Source organism: Lethenteron reissneri, chromosome 21 (assembly GCF_015708825.2).
Source record: "Lethenteron reissneri isolate LAM-NWPU_2019-01 chromosome 21, ASM1570882v1, whole genome shotgun sequence".
NCBI lineage: Eukaryota > Metazoa > Chordata > Hyperoartia > Petromyzontiformes > Petromyzontidae > Lethenteron > Lethenteron reissneri.
In genome coordinates, this window is record NC_083799.1 from 9,285,836 (window position 1) to 9,303,870 (window position 18,035).

General features: G+C 51.6%; 1 protein-coding gene across 1 annotated transcript in view; it reads left to right on the forward strand.

Annotated features, from left to right (window-relative positions):
• The window catches only part of LOC133345191 (vitamin D3 receptor-like), a 49,388-nt gene that overhangs the window by 15,260 nt on the left and 16,093 nt on the right, over positions 1-18,035 (forward strand). The window contains 2 exon segments of the mRNA XM_061555735.1: positions 6,965-7,095; positions 17,664-17,848. Coding sequence (XP_061411719.1) covers positions 6,965-7,095; positions 17,664-17,848 — 316 coding nt within the window.

The window sequence follows — 18,035 nt, forward strand, 5'->3', positions numbered from 1 at the left end:
CTACTGACTGTGTAGTAGTATTTAGTGACTGTAATAACTACTGACCATAGTAGTATTTACTGGGCCTACAGTAGTATCTACCGACTATATACTCGTAACGACTAACTGTATAGTATCTGCTGACTCTATAGTTGTATTCACTGACTATAGTAGTAACTACAAAATCTATAGCAGTATCTACTCACTCTATAATAGTATCTACTGACTCTAGTAGCTACTCACCGTGGTAGTATGTACTGACTCTATAGTAGTATATACTGACTGTAGCAGTATTGACTGACTGTAGCGGTATATACTGACTGTTTTAGTATTTACTATAGCGGTATCTACCAACTCGATAGCAGTATCTACCATCACTACAGCAGTGTATACCGACTGAGGTCGTACCTGCTATCACTACAGCAGTGCATACTGCTGTGTTGGTACCTGTTATGATGACATCAGTGCATATTGTGGTGGAACCTGCTATGATTACAGCAGTGCATACTGCTGTGGTGGTATCTGCTATGATGAGAGGAGTACATATTGTGGTGGTGGTACCTGGTATGATAACAGCAGTACATACCGAGTGTGGTGGCACCTGCTATGACGATAGCAGTACATACTGTGGTGGTACCTGCTATGATGACAGCAGTACATTCTGTGGTGGTGGTACCTGCTATGATTACAGCAGTGCATATTGACTGTACTCATCATTCACCCTCACCATTCACCACTCACAACTCACCCTTACCACTCATCCTCACCACTCACCACTCCCACTCACTTCACCATTCACCCTCACAACTCACCACTCACCAATCTCCCTCACCAATCTCCCTCACCACTCACCCTCACCACTAACCCTCACCACTCTCCCTCACCACTCACCACTCACTCTCACCATTCACCCTCACCATTCAGCCTCACCACTCACCCTCACCACTCACCGTCACAACCACCACTCACCCTCACCACACAACCTCACCCTCACTACTCACCATTCATCCTCACCAATCACCACTGACCAATCACCACTCACCACTCTCCACTCACCCTCACCCTCACAACAACCACTCACCCTCACCGCTCACCACTCACCCTGACCACTCACCACTCATCCTCACCAATCACACCCTCACCAATCACCACTCACTCGCACTGCTCACCCTCACCACTCACCACTCACGCTCATCCTCACGACTCACCCCTCACTAATCACCACTCATAACCGCCACTCACCCTCACCACTCACCCTCACCACTCACCCTCACTACTCACCACTCATCCTCACCAATCACACCCTCAACAATCACCACTCACCCTCACCACTCAACCTCCCCTCACCACTCAACCTCACCCTCACCACTCACCCCTCACTAATCACCACTCACAACCGCCACTCACCCTCCCCACTTACCCTCACTACTCACCACTCATCCTCACCAATCACACCCTCACCAATCACCACTCACCCTCACCACTTGCCACTCACCCTCACCACTCACCATTCACCCTCACCATTCACAATCACCACTCTCCCTCACCACTCTCCCTCACCACTCACCAGTCATGCTCACCACTCACCATCACTACTCACCACTCACCCTCAACACTCACCCTCACCGCTCACCACTCACCCTCACCACTCACCCTGACCACTCACCACTCATCCTCACCAATCACACCCTCACCAATCACCACTCACCCTCACTGCTCACCCTCACTGCTCACCCTCACCACTCATCCTCACCACTCACGCTCACCCTCACCACTCATCCCTCACTAATCACCACTCACAACCGCCACTCACCCTCATCACTCACCCTCACCACTCACCCTCACCACTCACTACTCACCCTCACCACTCACCCTCACCATTCACCCTCACCACTCACCCTCACCATTCACCCTCACCACTCTCCCTCACCACTCTCCCTCACCACTCTCCCTCACCACTCACCCTCACCACTAACCAGTCACGCTCACCACTCACTCTTACTACTCACCACTCACCCTCAACACTCACCCTCACCGCTCACCACTCACCCTCACCACTCACCCTGACCACTCACCACTCATCCTCAACAATCACACCCTCACCAATCACCACTCACCCTCACTGCTCACCCTCACTGCTCACCCTCACAACTCACCCTCACCACTCATGCTCACCCTCACCACTCACCCTTCACTAATCACCACTCACAACCGCCACTCACCCTCACCACTCACCCTCACCACTCATTCTCACCAATCACACCCTCAACAATCACCACTCACCCTCCCCACTCACTAATCACCTCTCACAACCGTCACTCACCCTCACCACTCACTCTTACCACTCACCCTCACCACTCACCCTCACAATAACCACTCACCCTCACAACAACCACTCACCCTCACTACTCACCCTCACCACTCATCCTCACCAATCACACCCTCACCACTCACCCTCACCAATCACCACTCTCCCTCACCACTCTCCCTCACCACTCTCCCTCACCACTCTTCCTCACCACTCACCCTCACCAGTCACGCTCACCACTCACGCTCACCACTCATCCTCACTACTCACCCTAACCACTCACCACTCACCCTCAACACTCACCCTCACCACCACCACTCACCCTATTCCCGTTTTAAAAACTTACTTACGTGTCGCCAAGTATGCTTGAGGGTGATTGGTGATTGGTGAGGGAGCGTGGTGAGGGTAAGTAGTGAGGAATAGTGGTGAGGGTGAGTTGTGAGGGTAAGTGGTGAGGGTGAGTGTGAGTGGTGAGTGGTCAGTGATAGTGAGTGGTGAGTGATAGTGAGTGTTGAGGGTGAGTGGTGATGGTGAGTGAGGGAGAGTGGTGAGGGAGACTGGTGAAGGTGTATATATTTTTACCAATGATGACAGCAGTACATGCTGACGTTTTGTATGTTAAATGTAAAAGCTAAATGTGTGAATGTGTGCGTGGGAAATGTTAAGCAAACGTGGCAGGAATAGGGCGATTCTAAAGGAATCTACAACCTTCGATGATTCCTTTGCGCGATTCAAAGAATCGATTCCTGGCACGTAGGAGGTTTCCATATTTAATTACAGAGTTTTATTTTCATTGGTATGTTATGTTTTAAAGTTTTCAGGAGTTTTTAATTATATTTTTGCCCTGGTCAACGCCGGATATTTCCCATTCGTAGCAGTTTACATCGACTCTATAACAAACTTATATTAAACGTAAATAGGGCGATTCTAAATGAATCTACAACCTTCGATTCCTTTTCGCGATTCAGAGAATCGATTCTTGGCGCGGTCGGGTTTAGAATTTTAATTACACAGTCGTATTTTCATTGGTATGTTATGTTTTAAAGTTTTCAGAAGATTTTAAATGTATTTTCCCCCGGGCAAAGCTGGGTATATCGAGTTTATACCACAAAGTCGTCACCTGACACGTGTGGGGTGTCGAGGCCAAGTACCGTGCAGAGCCTCCGGCCTCGCCTAGATTGCCCACCCGGCTGAGGGTGGGTACCGGGGCCGTTACGCCCCCCCCCCCCCGCGCTACAATAATACTGTCTAATCACTATAATTTTATTATCTACCGACCCTATAATAGTAGTATAATAGTAATTACCTCAGAGTCGCGTGTTAATGTGTGCGCATATTTTTAACGGGAATTAAAAATGGCGTTGCTACCCGTTGCCAGGGGCAACTGCCGTGGTCCGCGCCGGTCGGCAATATTAAATAAACAAATAAAGAATTAAATAAATAAATATAGAGAAATCGCACTAAATCGATAATCGGTCCGATTTAAAGTTTAGAGACGAAAAATCGGAAATGCCTAAGTTTACCGCGGGGCCGGGGGCGTGCCCACTTGCAAAATTTAATCTCGGCGAACCCCACGGTCCGAGAGCTACATCCCCCAGAAGGGAGCGTACGCAGACAGACGGACAGACAGACAGACAAAAAATGAATTATATAGGTTAGATGGCTATAATTCCCCACAAACTTTGCTTTTGTGACCAGTACTTTACGTGAAGTAATGACACAAATGCACACGTTTTCTCATTGAAAATAGGATCATTTCAAAATATCCCTGTCCTGTTACACAGTGTATAATTCATCCGAACTGCATAGCCAGCCGAACAGCGTTGTGGAAAAAAATAGGGTTTAAAACCCAGAAATCTCACCGTCCACTTTCCACTCCGCACATATATGAATAAGTGAATTAACAATGCACAAAAAATATAAATAACCCTCCCCGCTACTAAATTGGGATCGTCTGTGCAGCGGCTGTGATTGAAGAACGAGTGAATCGCTCGCGACGTGTTGCTTGTGATAATTAATTAGCGGTCATCACGGACATTGGCAAATGTGTAGGGCTACCAGTTACTCTCTTCATCGCTCGCAATAGTGGATTAAGTGATAACTTACTTATTCATCCAAGGTGGACGTTGCCTAATTCATATTTCAGTGGTGAATAAAATATCTCGGTGACACGAAAGTTTTTTTTTTCCAACGTGAAAACAGTCCGCGTTGACCTTTTGGATTATTAGCATAGCGGCAGAGCAGACGCGTTTTCAAGTTGCCAACAGGTTGTTGTTGTTTTGGTTGTTCTGTACAGCCCCTTTGTCAATCCATTTCTTGGTGAAGCCTTCTCCCGGGCAAGGTCCGTCATGGGGGTTGTTTGACCATACTTCACCACGCTGGTCAGTGGGGCGGGGGGGGATGAGAAGAAGGGCGTTGGTGGGGTGGGCAGCCCAGGTCCGTTGGACGACAAACTCAGCTCACCCGGATTCATAGTGCAGCACGACTACTACCGCTTCAGCCCCATGATGAATGTTCATTCAGAATGAAAAAAACCCATTCTTGTCTCACAGTGGTGACTGCTGCTGTTGTTTTTGTTGTGATCATTAGCCTGCAACTTCCCACTGCTGAGGAGAGGCGACCCCCATCATTCCCCCTTCTTTCCTTTATTACTCCTGTCCAAATTACTCAGGTGGCATTCTACACATCAATCATTGCCCACACCTCCCTCACCCCTACTGACAGATCGTTGCCCCAGGTCAAGACTTCCAAATGTAACTCATCCTAGACTCTGTTTAAGCGAAATAAACTTGAAACGTGGAAGGAGTCAACGTCATGTCCGTGACGTCGTCTCACTCTCATCTCTCGCCGTCATCATCTGCTTCTTTTGCCTTCTCGCGGTCTTCACCCCAGAGTTCACTCTGACTCGCATCTCTCCTCATTCCTCCTCCATTCTCACTTCATGTCCTTTACTATAAGGACAGCATCAGAGATCCCCGTTCATTTCCGTACTTCTTCATGACATCACACTATCTCTTTGACAAACTGCTTACACGCAGTCCTACTTTCCCCACAATTCTCAGTTTTTGAGTCACATCGTACTGCACAGCCAAGCCCCTACATTGAAGGCCTTGGTGGAGGACGTGTCTACGTGGGTTTAATTGCACTCATGGTGTCGCCTACCCACTCTGGGGCTCAAATGAGCGCATTTCGTACGAGCAAATTGGTCGAGAAAAACGTTTGGATGGACTGCGAAAATATAATCAATTGCATTTCGTCACTGTGATATATGAACTACACTTAATACAGGTAGAAACAATGTTCCACACTGCCCACCAGGGATTTTTTTGTCTGTAGCGCATAAATATATAAATAATATAAACAGCTCTTCGATTGGTGGAGACCTACTGCCGGGTATGGAGAGGGGAGGGGCCTAAGGGAAGGGGGTCAGGGGAGGGGCCTAAGGATATGGGGGGGTTGTGGTCAGGGGAGGGGCCTAAGGATATGGGGGGTGGTCAGGGGAGGGGCCTAAGGGAGGGGGGTCAGTGGAGGGGCCTGAGGGAGGGGGGTAAGGGGAGGTGCCTAAGCAAGGGGGAGGGGCCGATAGTTAAGGGGGCTGGCTACCTGGCTGGCTTCCTGGATACCTAAAGTCAAGATTTCTTTTATACAGGTAGGAACAACAGGTTCCACACTGCCCACCAGGGATTATTTGTCTGTCGTGCACGAATGCGCTGTCCAACCAAGTTCCTACCTGCCCACTCCGAAGGAACGTGTTTTAACGTGAATGTAGCATCGTGAGACCGTGAGTTGGGAGGTGGTAATGGTGGTGGATCTTGAATGGTGGTCGCTTACCAAAGAGCTGTCCAGGCTGGAAACCCTTCTTACCTTGCGAGACCTCACGTACACGAGGTGGTGCATCACAGGCGGTGCTGGAGTGCTCACATGCCGCACAGTGGCGCAGCTTTCTGGTGTGCAGGCGGTGCAACTGCACCGGGCCTCACAGCTGGGACGGGGCCAAAACACCGGACGACGAAGAGGTGGGGGGGGAGGTACGGGATATTGGACAAAGGGGCCCCACTTCATTCCTTGCAGCACGGCCGACGCCAAGCCATGCTACGCCACCGTTCTACTCCCAGGACTAGCACTGGGTTGTAGTTGACATTTTCCCGCAGCCATAGCAACGGCAAGGGTATAATTGATCTATGTATGTTGAACTTCTATCGCACCATACATAAACCACCGTGCTAATTGGAAAATGGATGTGGTCATTGACCCGGACAGACCCGGCTAAGGTTTAGCCACTTGTCTTCTCCTGCAAACACCCGACCCACCCCATTCAATATGGGGCAGCGACGATCGGTCGACTACATCGATGAATCGAATTCGAATTGTGACCGGCTACTTTCATTGTGGTCAATCACTCGGGCCCCTTTAAAATTGGATGTCGCTTCCACATCCTGCCTTCTAAAGGCTGGCAACCCTCTTCAAGCCACACCCAGCGCGACGCCGCTAAAGATGTCATGAGCCCCCCACCCATCATCGCCTGTACAGTAGCACACTGGGATTTTTTTCTTGCCCCCCCCCAACTATTTTGTGCGAACCGAATAATTGGGTAATGAAGCTGATATTTGATCAACCAGTTAAGTTACGAGATGTCCCGACTCTGAATGACTCCCTGCCGTCGTTGTGCGCGGGTAGGAGGAGCATGAAGCGTGATGCGACCTACACCTGCCCGCTGGGTGGCCACTGCACCATTACCAAGGACAACCGGCGTCACTGCCAAGCATGCCGGCTCAAACGCTGCACGGAGATCGGCATGATGAAGGAGCGTGCGTACCGCCACCCAGATCCACCGACTAATCCACCCACCCACCCATATGCTCAACCACCCATCCACACAACCACATACTTATCCACACACCCACCCATCCGCCGACCAGCCAGAACACCCACCGACCCACTCACTGACACAACTAAGAAGATGAATCCCTGCAGTCACGAAAGCTTTAAATCGAAATTTAATGTATTTGTAATATTGTAAATTACGGCGGGAGTCCACTTGACGGGTAGCACACTTTATTAACACTTTTAGCCACAATAACACGGGTGGCCAACTACAGCCTACACTACGCGTTCCACCCGGCAACACACACACGGGCTCTCCAGCCCCGTAGCTTCCAGGGGAACTCACAGACCCACCCGGCTGGGGTATGGGTCACGACCACTGGGTCCCGCAGCCCGGCCCTCACAAGGACATCCGGCCGCGGGTCCCAAGGTCCCGCCTCTGAGCCACACAGGGTCCCGGCCCTTACAAGGACAGTGGGGCTAGGGGTCTCAGGGCCCTATCTCTTCCTCCTCCGTCTTCTGTCTTCACTGGTCACCAACTCCCCGAGCGCCCGCGCGCATTGCCTTTCATAGTCCTCTGCTCCCGAGGGGGCGGAGCCTATGTGGACCGCGATGTGAGCACCCACTCTAGTTGACCAATCACCACGCCCTGCCACACGATCCCTTTTGCCAGCGCGTGTCACCACTACATAGCCAATCACCACGCGCTGCCACACGATCCCTTACTGCCAGCGCGTATCACCAATACATAGCCAATCACCACGCGCTGCCACATGATTCCTACTGCCAGCGCGTATCACCACTACATCACCCCCTCCCACATAACTCGCAGCTGGCCCGGCTGCAAAAAAAAAACCCCACTCCACAAGTGTGCCCCGTAACATAAACAACGCAACACAACAACACAACCCCGGACGTTAACCAGTAACAACAACGAACTATGTACAAACCGACGAGTAACACAATAAAAGTTATTTTCAAGAGACCGATGTGTCCAGTGTCTCCTCGACCCCCTGATCCCCCTCCCGCTCGCCTCTTGAACGAAACGATAGAGCGGTCGAACGGACGGGGAACGCTGTGACGAGACGATCCGGCCGACTCTTCCCGCACCTTCACCTCATTTATTCGGTCAGGAAAAGTGGCGCGATCTAGCGCGAGTCTGCCTGGCCGGTCCGTCGTACGGGACGGGACGCTGTCGACCATCCGGTGGATCCGGCAGCCCAGGGAGGCACGGAGCGGGCCTGGAAGAACCGCCCGTGACTCGGGGATCCGGTCGCCGGTGGTCGGCAGCCTTCAGTTCCGAGACACCTGGGAGCGGATCAGGCGAAAACATGTGAGGATCAGGCGGAGACATTTCTCTCCCCGGGTCGCCGGTCACATCACATGCTCGGTCCTCATGACATAAAGGAAGGCCATATGGTGGCGAGAATGGTTTCAGCCGGGAGGGATGAACGTACCAATGGCGCTTTCTACATTTTATCTGAACACACTGGGGTTGTGCAACCCGCACGACCTCCACGGGTCCCTGCCATGGCCTCAATAATTTAGGCGACGTAGCCAAAGGCGCATGAGGGCAGTGCAGCCAGGCCCTATCGCCCGGTTTCCAATCGTGCACGGACACCTTCCGTGCACGCAAGCGCTCATTAGCGATTTGGCGAGACCTTGAATTTAGCCGTGCGGCCTCCCATGCCTCGGCCAGTTTTGCAATGTTAAATTTGATATAGTCGGCCAACTTGGAATTAGGCCGTGGCACGGAAAGTCCCAGCTGAGCCTCCATGGGCGGATCGGCCTCCCGACCGTACATCAGATAAAATGGGGAAAATCCCGTAGCTGCATGGGGGGCCATCCTGTACGCGGCGAGGACCCCCGGGACCTGCAAGTCCCAGTCAACCTGTGCCTCGCACACCTGCTGGCACAACATGGAAGTTAAAGTTCTGTGGAGTCGCTCCACCATCCCGTCAGTCTGTGGGTGGTACGGGGAGGTACGCACCTTTTTTGTACCCAAAAGGTCGCACACCTCATGCAGCAATTTGCTCGAAAAATTCCTCCCCTGGTCGGTCAGCAAGCGTTCGGGAGCCCCTTTGTCCAAGACGTAGCCCTGGACAAAGGCGTCTGCCACGGCCGCCGCTGACTGGTTGGCGAGTGGCCACGCCATAGGCCATCGAGTGAAGTATTCCACACCAACCAGCAGGTACTTGTTACCCCTAGGCGTGACAGGAAAAGGCCCCAAGATATCCAGCAAAACGAGCTCGTTCGTGCGCGAGACCTGAATGGACTGCAGTGGTGGATTTGGCGCAACGGGCGATGGTTTCCGTTGCACGCAATCCACACACCCCTTCAGTATGTTGACCACATCACTCCCCATCCCCGGCCAATAATAGTCACGCTGGAGCAGAGCGAGCGTTTTGTTTACTCCCAGATGCAAGAGGGGTTCGTGTGCGGCCAGAACAACTTTGCCCCGCATAGTGGAAGGCACGACGAGTGTGTGCCGCCGGGACATATTGTCCCATCTCATTAGCAGGCCCTGTTTAAGCAGCCAGGAGCCGGCTCCCTTCTGACCTTCCTCGGGACCCCCCGCCCTGCGACGCAATGCAAGCAGGGAGCTGTCAGCCATCTGGAGTCGGCCCCACTCAACGAAACGAGAGACAGTGAGAGTAGCGAGTCCCCGCCCACAGGAGTAGCGGGAACATCGACCAATGGTGCATTCGCGGCCGCGACCAACTCACCCTCGGGGACAGCGACATGCGGTTTACAACGCGCCGACCCCATCAAGCACGCACATTCGGGACGAGGTGACAACCGCGACAGGGCATCCGCGTTGGTGTGGCGTAACCCCTTACGGTAAGTGGCCGTAAATTGATAGTCCTGGAGGACCTCCAACCACCGTGATAATTGGCCCGAGGGTTGGGCGACCCGCAATGCGTACTGAAGCGCCGCGTGGTCTGTACGGACCGTAAAATCACGGCCATAGAGATACGGTCTAAATTTCTGTACAAAAAAAAACAATAGCCAGCAACTCGCGACGGGTCACACAGTAGCGCTGTTCCGCTGGTGATAAAACCCTGCTACCATAGGCGACCACCCGTTCGACTCCCCCAACCACCTGTGAGAGCACCCCCCCAATGCCCGTGTTACTAGCATCAGTATCCAGCAAGAAGGGTCTCGTAAAATCAGAGTAACACAAAGGCGGGGCACCCACCAAGGCGTCCCGAAGGGAGCAGAACGCGGCCTCCTCCTCTGGCCCCCAGCGAAACCTGACCCCTTTGGCTGTCAGAGCATGCAAGGGTTTGGCAATGGTGGCGAAATGCTCAACGAATCGGCGGTAGTAGGAAGCAAATCCAATGAAACTGCGGACCTCAGAAACCGACGTGGGCGTTGGCCATGAACTGACGCAGTTCGTCTTCGCGGGATCGGTGGAGATCACCGAAGAGTCGACAACGTGGCCCAAGTACCGTACGGATTGCTGAAGCAGGTGGCATTTAGCCGGTTTAAACTTCAACTTAGTCGATCGCATCCGCAAGAACACCCCCCTTAATCGTTGGAGGTGTTCCTCGAAAGTTATACTGAAAATGATGACATCGTCAAGGTAAATCAAGCAAGTATCCCATTGCAGACCCGGAAAAACCAATTCCATAAGGTGCTGAAACGTCGCGGGAGCGGAATGGAGTCCCATGGGCAACCGATTAAACTGGAACAGGTCCCCTGCGGTCCGGAATGCGGTCTTAGGTTTAGACTCATCGTCGAGTGGTAATTGCCAGAATCCCGACAGTAAGTCAAGTGTAGAAAAATACCGCGCCCCGGATAATGCGTCCAGAGACTCATCCATTCTGGGGAGCGGATACGCGTCAGCCACGGAGATCTTATTAAGGCAACGGAAGTCTACACAAAACCGCAAGGACCCGTCTTGTTTCTTAACCAGAATGATGGGTGCTCCCCATGGACTGGATGAGGGCGAAATGATGTCGGCGGTTAGCATGTCATTGACGGCCGATTGAACGTATTCCTTCTCGGTAGGACTCAGCCGGAAGGGATTCTGCCGGACTGGTGCTGCATCACCTGTTTCAATGTGGTGGCGAAACAGGTCTGTGCACCCAATATCATATTTGTGCTTGCTGAACACATCGGAGAATTCGATCAGCAGAGCGCGCAGCGCACCCAATTGCACCCTCGACAAATTACTGGAGCCCGCACACAGCGAGTCCAACCATTGCAGGTCCTCACCTGATTGAATTTTCTGCGCCGGGACGGGATCAACATGCGCAATAAGCCGCTCTTCCGTAGGGACCGGTGCCGCGTGAGCAAGCACGGTGCCCTGCGGAATAACGGCCGGTCGCGAACCAGCGTTCAAAACATGACGAACGGGTCCACGTCAGCCCGAAGCAACGTCTGAGCCACCGCCAAGTCCAGACCCCCAACAGCTCTATTCTACGGACCCAAAAGCACGCCTTGTCCCGCAGTCTCCCCACCCAATGGCTTCCGCAACCGGAGGGGTACCAACATCTGCGAACCCGGGGGCACGTACACCGTATGGGTCGCTAGCGCTTGGATCGTCGCACAAGCCGTCCGCAGCTTAGTAGGGTTAGACAAAAAGGAAATACGGCGACCCGATGGCAGCTCAATACAACCTTGATCAACAAGAATTTTAATCGGCATCTTAGCCAACAAGTCTGTACCCAACAGACATGGAACCACTAGGGAAGAAGAGACCAAAACAGGTCCCGCCAATTTAATATCCCCTATGCAAATGCTCGCCCGAATCTGACCGACAATGCCCAACGAGCCCACATTCGCCGCGTAACATGGCACGTCCACCGGGAGCAGAGGCCGACATTGGATGGGGAGAATGTTATAAATGAGATCGGAAATGATAGTCGCTGACGCTCCCGTGTCCACCAACACCCTGACCTCGATACCGTCTATGAATCCCGTAACGACAGACGACCCGGCCGACGCAGCCACCATTCTGTGGCCCAACTCGGACCATTTAATTTCTCCCGGCCCTCGTACAAACCCCCCTTCCGAACCGAATCCCCGGCCCCCAATCGCACCTCCTCCGCCGCGAAGCGGCGGCCCATGTGTGTCGTGTATGTGGACCGAGCATGTGTAGTGCCGCGACTTGCTGGGGGTAGTTGGGACGACTTGGGGCCTTGGTCGTCGTCTAGCCGAGGTCCCGTGGCGCGCTGACGTGGAGCGCGGCACCCGGACGCCACGTGGCCGCGAAGGCCGCAGTTGTAGCACGTGACGAGGGACGTCGCAGGTATCGGTTGCTCCAGCTTGCGGGTCGATCGCAGAGGCGAACGACCCCCCGACCTCCAATCCCCTGGTCGTGCTGTAGCGAATGCCTCCTCCCGTGGGCGAATGACTTGAGGTTCGGTGTCCACCGGGGCCGGAGCTGAGACCGCGGCAGAAGCGCAGACGACCGCCTGTTTTCACTTCAGGACCTCATGCGCCTGGATGCTCGTCGCAACACGCAACGAACATATGTCAACCTCGTCGGCTGTGTTGATGGGGACCCCCAGGTCCTGAGCCAACTTCAGCAGCTGTTCCAAAACCATGGCGTCCTGCCCCTCCTCGTCCATATGAGGGAATGCGGCTTCCGCGAGAGCCAGCAACGCCGTGCGGTAGGCGAGCGCGGTCTCCGTGTCTCCCTTCCGTCGCTCGTAGAATTGGTGGCGGCATGCCGAAGGTGGTCCGTACACCTTGGCCATGAGGCCCAGCGCGGCCTTGAGAGTGGAGCAGGCCGATCTCGGGGCGGACCTGAAGGCCGCGAGTGCGTTGTCGTCCAGCATCGCAGGCAGTGCCCGTAGCGGCGTAGCGTCGGATCAGCCCGACATTTCTTGATGGGCGAGGAATCTCCGCTGGAATGCGCCCCAGTCACCCCCTTGAGCTTTGAAGGCCGTCAACGCGGGAAGACGCTGCTGAAAAACCATGTCGTAGGTATTGTGGTCTATGCAAACATTACTCTTTGTAAAAAAGGTGTCAGTTTTGTTGCCAGATTAAAGGGTGAAAAACCAATTATCATTATTTTTTTACTGGCAAATGAGGTGCCAATGGTGTATTTGCTTAGCTTTTTGAGATCTGATGTGATTGGGGACACTTCCATGTGATTTGGTTGTAGACACAATGAAGACGTCTGCCACTAAAGGTCCTTTCTCAAAGACGCCAGCGATCATGGCCTTCTTTCCTTTTAGCTGTGTCCCTGAAAATGACTCGAGAACTTTGCATAACATACTCCTTCCAGTTGCATACAATTGTTCAAATTGCTTGCGTACTTGATTCGCCGTCTTGTGCCAACTAAAACTAATGATTTGGAAATCGTCGAAAATTATGGTAGGGGTGACAAAAACGTTTGGGTTATGTGTGAGCATCGAATTCCGACACCAGCAGTGAGTATATGAAGTTGGGGAGGGAATATACAATGGACAGAGTGAGAGAGAGAGAGGGAGCGCACACGAGCATCAAAACCACCACACAACAGCATTTGAGCTGCAGACAAATATGCGACTGTTACAGAATAACAAATTATCCGAAATGTAGAGACAACTGGCGGCCGTAAGGGCTAATTACGGGTGGGAGAACAGCACACAGACTACAGAAGGGAGTATGCACGCGAGCGACCACAAGGGGGGGGGGAAACTAGGCCAAGGGTCAAAGAGGGGATCTATCGGGATGCTCCCAAAACCCGCAGGAGTGTTCGAGAAGAGAGTCGTGGCCAGGAGCGGGGCATGGCCATACTGGGGGGATAAACAGCAGAGAGTAACGGGGTTTTGGGCGCCGTGGGGTTCGGGGTCCTGGTGGTCAGCGCTGTCGTCTCTTCGTCGCCATTGCCGCCATGTAGTCAACCTGCTATATAGTTTGACATCGCCGTCGTCGCTATATAGTCAACCAGCTATATAGTCAGTCAGCGCTAAATAACCTGTGACTGTGTCCTTAAGTCGTAGCTGTATGCCGACGATAAATAATAAAGAAGCCCTCTACAGTTGTGTCTCTGAAGTCGTTACATTACAAAAGCATGGGACGATGATAATAATAACCGTGACCACGACAACAATCGCGGTGGTGTGAATAGTTGCGCAACTGCAGTTGCACTCCCCAGCTTCAAAGCCATCCCTTCCGCACGTCACCATCAACATTATCTGCGATCTATTCACCTCAGCATGATGGCCTCTCCAAGCCGTCCAGTTGCGCAACCGGTAACCTCTCATGATCTTTTAGCTCAGCTGGTGATATTCTGGATTTGAATTAACTATACCCATGTCGTCTTTGACGACGCTATTAGTTGTGTTTAAGATGCGCATATCTCATTCGTGAATGGAAAATGAAAGACAACACAGGTTGGTGTGATTGTGGCCAGGCAACCCAAACTGTGGACCATATAGCAAACCGCTGTCGTTTGCTGCCTTCGATGGAGGAGAAGTCTATATATGCATGTTGAACTTGTTTCGCACCGTGCGTAGCCAACCATGCTAATCAGAGGTGCAATAAAAGGACAACGAACTCAACACAAACATAGCAAAACTCAACATATTTCTGCCATCATCATGTGAAAGATTAGTTTCGAGCTTCTCAGGGTCTTGGGATGCAACAATCCATTTGGCACCTACTGGCACATGGTCCGATACCAATGCTCCATCACCAAGGTCAAGGGTCGCCAACCAAAATAACAAGAAGAGCCATTTTTGTTCGAATTCAGTGAAAGAAAACTCAATAATTCAAGAGCCGCAATGCACGTGGGGAATACGGGATGGTGGTCTTAAATAAATAACTGTCACGAAGCAGCATTCCTTAAAGTTTCAAGTTTCAAGTTAATTTATTAGGTATAGCCCTGTGAGCCATTCGGCTCTTGAATCGGGTGCAACCGCAACAAACAAAAAACATAAACAAAAAACATCTTAAAGTGAATATGTGACTAAGTGCAAACAGAAAATCCAAGAAAAGACAGCAAAATATTGCAGAAAATAAAACCGTACACCAACGCTGTGTGCAAAAATCCCAGTGGGATGCAAGTCAAACAACAACAACAACCACAAGACAACTTAGATTAAGGCCATCAGTCTAAAGAGCCGCACTAGGCTCTGGAGCTGCAGGTTGCCGACCCACTGGCCTAGGTGAAGGTCCCCTTGGATGCGTTCCACTCCTTGGCGGCTACTTGCTTTCATTTTCAAGTTCAGAATTCCCAAGAGCGCCCCTCTGCAAAACATGACTTAGTACAATCACAGAGGTCAGACGTTTCTTGTAGTTGGCCACCAGGTTTGCACACATTTCAGGAGGAATTTTGTCTCACTCCTTTTTGCAAATCTTGTCCAAGTCATTAAGGTTTCGAGGCTGACGTTTGGCAACTCGAACCTTCAGCTCCCTCCACAGACTTTTTATGGAATTAAGGTCTGGAGACTGGCTAGGCCACTCCAGTACCTTAATGTGCTTCTTCTTGAGCCACTCCTTTGTTGCTTTGGCCGTGTGTTTTGGGGCATTGTCATGCTGGAATACCCATCCACGACCCATTTTCAATGCCCTGGCTGAGGGAAGGAGGTTCTCACCCAAGATTTGACGGTACATGGCCCCGTCCATCGTCCTTTTGATGCGGTGAAGTTGTCCTGTCCCCTTAGCAGAAAAACACCCCCAAAACATAATGTTTCCACCTCCATGTTTGACGGTGGGGATGGTGTTCTTGGGGTCATAGGCAGCATTCCTCTTCCAAACACGGCGAGTTGAGTTGATGCCAAAGAGCTCCATTTTGGTCTCATCTGACCACAACACTTTCACCCAGTTTTCCTCTGAATCATTAGGATGTTCATTGGCAAACTGCTTTCTTGAGCAGGGGGACCTTGCAGGTGCTGCAGGATTTCAGTCCTTCACGGTGTAGTGTGTTATCAACTGTTTTCTTGGTGACTATGGTCCCAGCTGCCTTGAGATCATTGACAAGATCCTCCCGTGTAGTTCTGGGCTGTTTCCCTACCGTTCTAATGATCATTGCAACTCTACGAGGTGAGATCTTGCATGGAGCCCCAGGCCGAGGGAGATTGACAGTTCTTTTGTGTTTCTTCCATTTGCGAATAATCACATCAACTGGTGTCACCTTCTCACCAAGCTGCTTGGCGATGGTCTTGTAGCCCATTCCAGCCTTGTGTAGGTCTAAAATCTTGTCCCTGACATCCTTGGAGAGCTCTTTGGTCTTGGCCATGGTGGAGAGTTTGAAATATGATTGATTGATTGCTTCTGTGAACAGGTGTCTTTTATTCAGGTAACAAGCTGAGATTAGGAGCACTCCCTTTAAGAGTGTGCTCCTAATCTCAGCTCGTTACATGTATGAAAGACACCTGGGAGCCAGACATTTTTCTGATTGAGAGGGGGTCAAATACTTATTTCCCTCATTAAAATGCAAATCAATTTATAACATTTTTGACATGCGTTTTTCTGGATTTTTTGGTTATTATTCTGTCTCTCACTGTTCAAATAAACCTACCATTAAAATTCTAGATTGATCATTTCTTTGTCAGTGGGCAAACGTTCAAAATCAGCAGGGGATCAAATACTTTTTTCCCTTGCTGTATGTTCTCTAATCCATGGGTTTACATCTCTCTCTCTCTCTGTATATTTCCAAGCTTGTACCAACTGACCCTCATTGATCACCAGGCTTTTCCAACTGACTCGTCGATTGAGTTTCAGCCTCACGATACACGCGACAAATTGTACGTGCGGGAAATCGGTGATTTGGGATCTGTCCGCATTGCTTACAAGCCACATGCTGACTGCGTTTAGGGTAATGGAGCGAACAAAACTCTACAAATGAGAAACGATACAAACGAGACTGCATAAAACGAGACGTTAGAAAAAAATAGAACATTCACCCCGATTTATGGTTTCAACCAGTCGCTGGGAGGGTGAATCATTGCATGCCGATAATCAACAGCTTAGTAATCGAGGGTCCAGGTGGTGCACCTGCACACGGGCTCCTGGGTCAGATAGGCGGGGGACCTGTTACAAGGGAACCAGAGGGACCGACCACTGCTCCCTACCCGAGCCATGCTGGGGCCTTGTTGATCGAGGCAGCCGTGTCGATTAAGCTGACCGTGTCGACCGAGCCAGGCGTACCGATCGAGCCAGCTGTGTCGATCGAGCCTGCCTGCCATGTTTTTCCACCACCGCTGACATCACACTCAGTGATTAAAATGTTTATCTCCTGGCCCTGCTGGGCCCCAAGCCAGATTAAGATGTTTGTGAAGCCAGAGATTCACCCTTTTTGTTCTGGCTCAGCGGTGTAAAACCACCCGTGCCGTGACACCCTGGAATGGAAGTATCCGGCAACTCAAACTGATATTCTGTTATCCATCCCCGCCTCCCGTACAGAGCTAACTCTACCCTTAAAGAGGCCCCAGCGTGATCGTGGTCTTCTAAAGCTTCTCTCAACAAAAGCTTTTTTATTGCGATGGTGGCAGACTAGAGGAAACCAACGCTGCCGTGCATGTGGACGTGCGACCATAGCTCTTGACGTTCCACCGTGCCTAACTCCCCCCCCCCCCTCCCACCTGTCCCCCACCATGTGTGTCGGCAGTGATAATGACGGAGGAGGAGATGCAACGCAAGAAGGAGATGATGATCAAGCGGAAAATGGAGTGTGACGGCAGCGAGAGGGTGCGGCTGCAGCTCAGCGACGAGCAGGACCGGCTCATCACGGACCTCATCGAGGGTCACCGCAAGACTTACGACGACACCTACTCCGACTTCTCGGAGTTCCGAGTGAGAGGGGATCTTCTTCTACTTCTTCTACATCTTTTTTCGTACGCCTCGTCTAGATGCAGAGCAACAGCTATGATTTCACATTCAGGTGGTCAAGCCAGCCAACCGCATTAGGAGCAGCGGAGAGCATCACTGTGTTGTCTCCTTCGTGCTAGTGGATCGGGCATTTCGTCGTTATATATTGTAC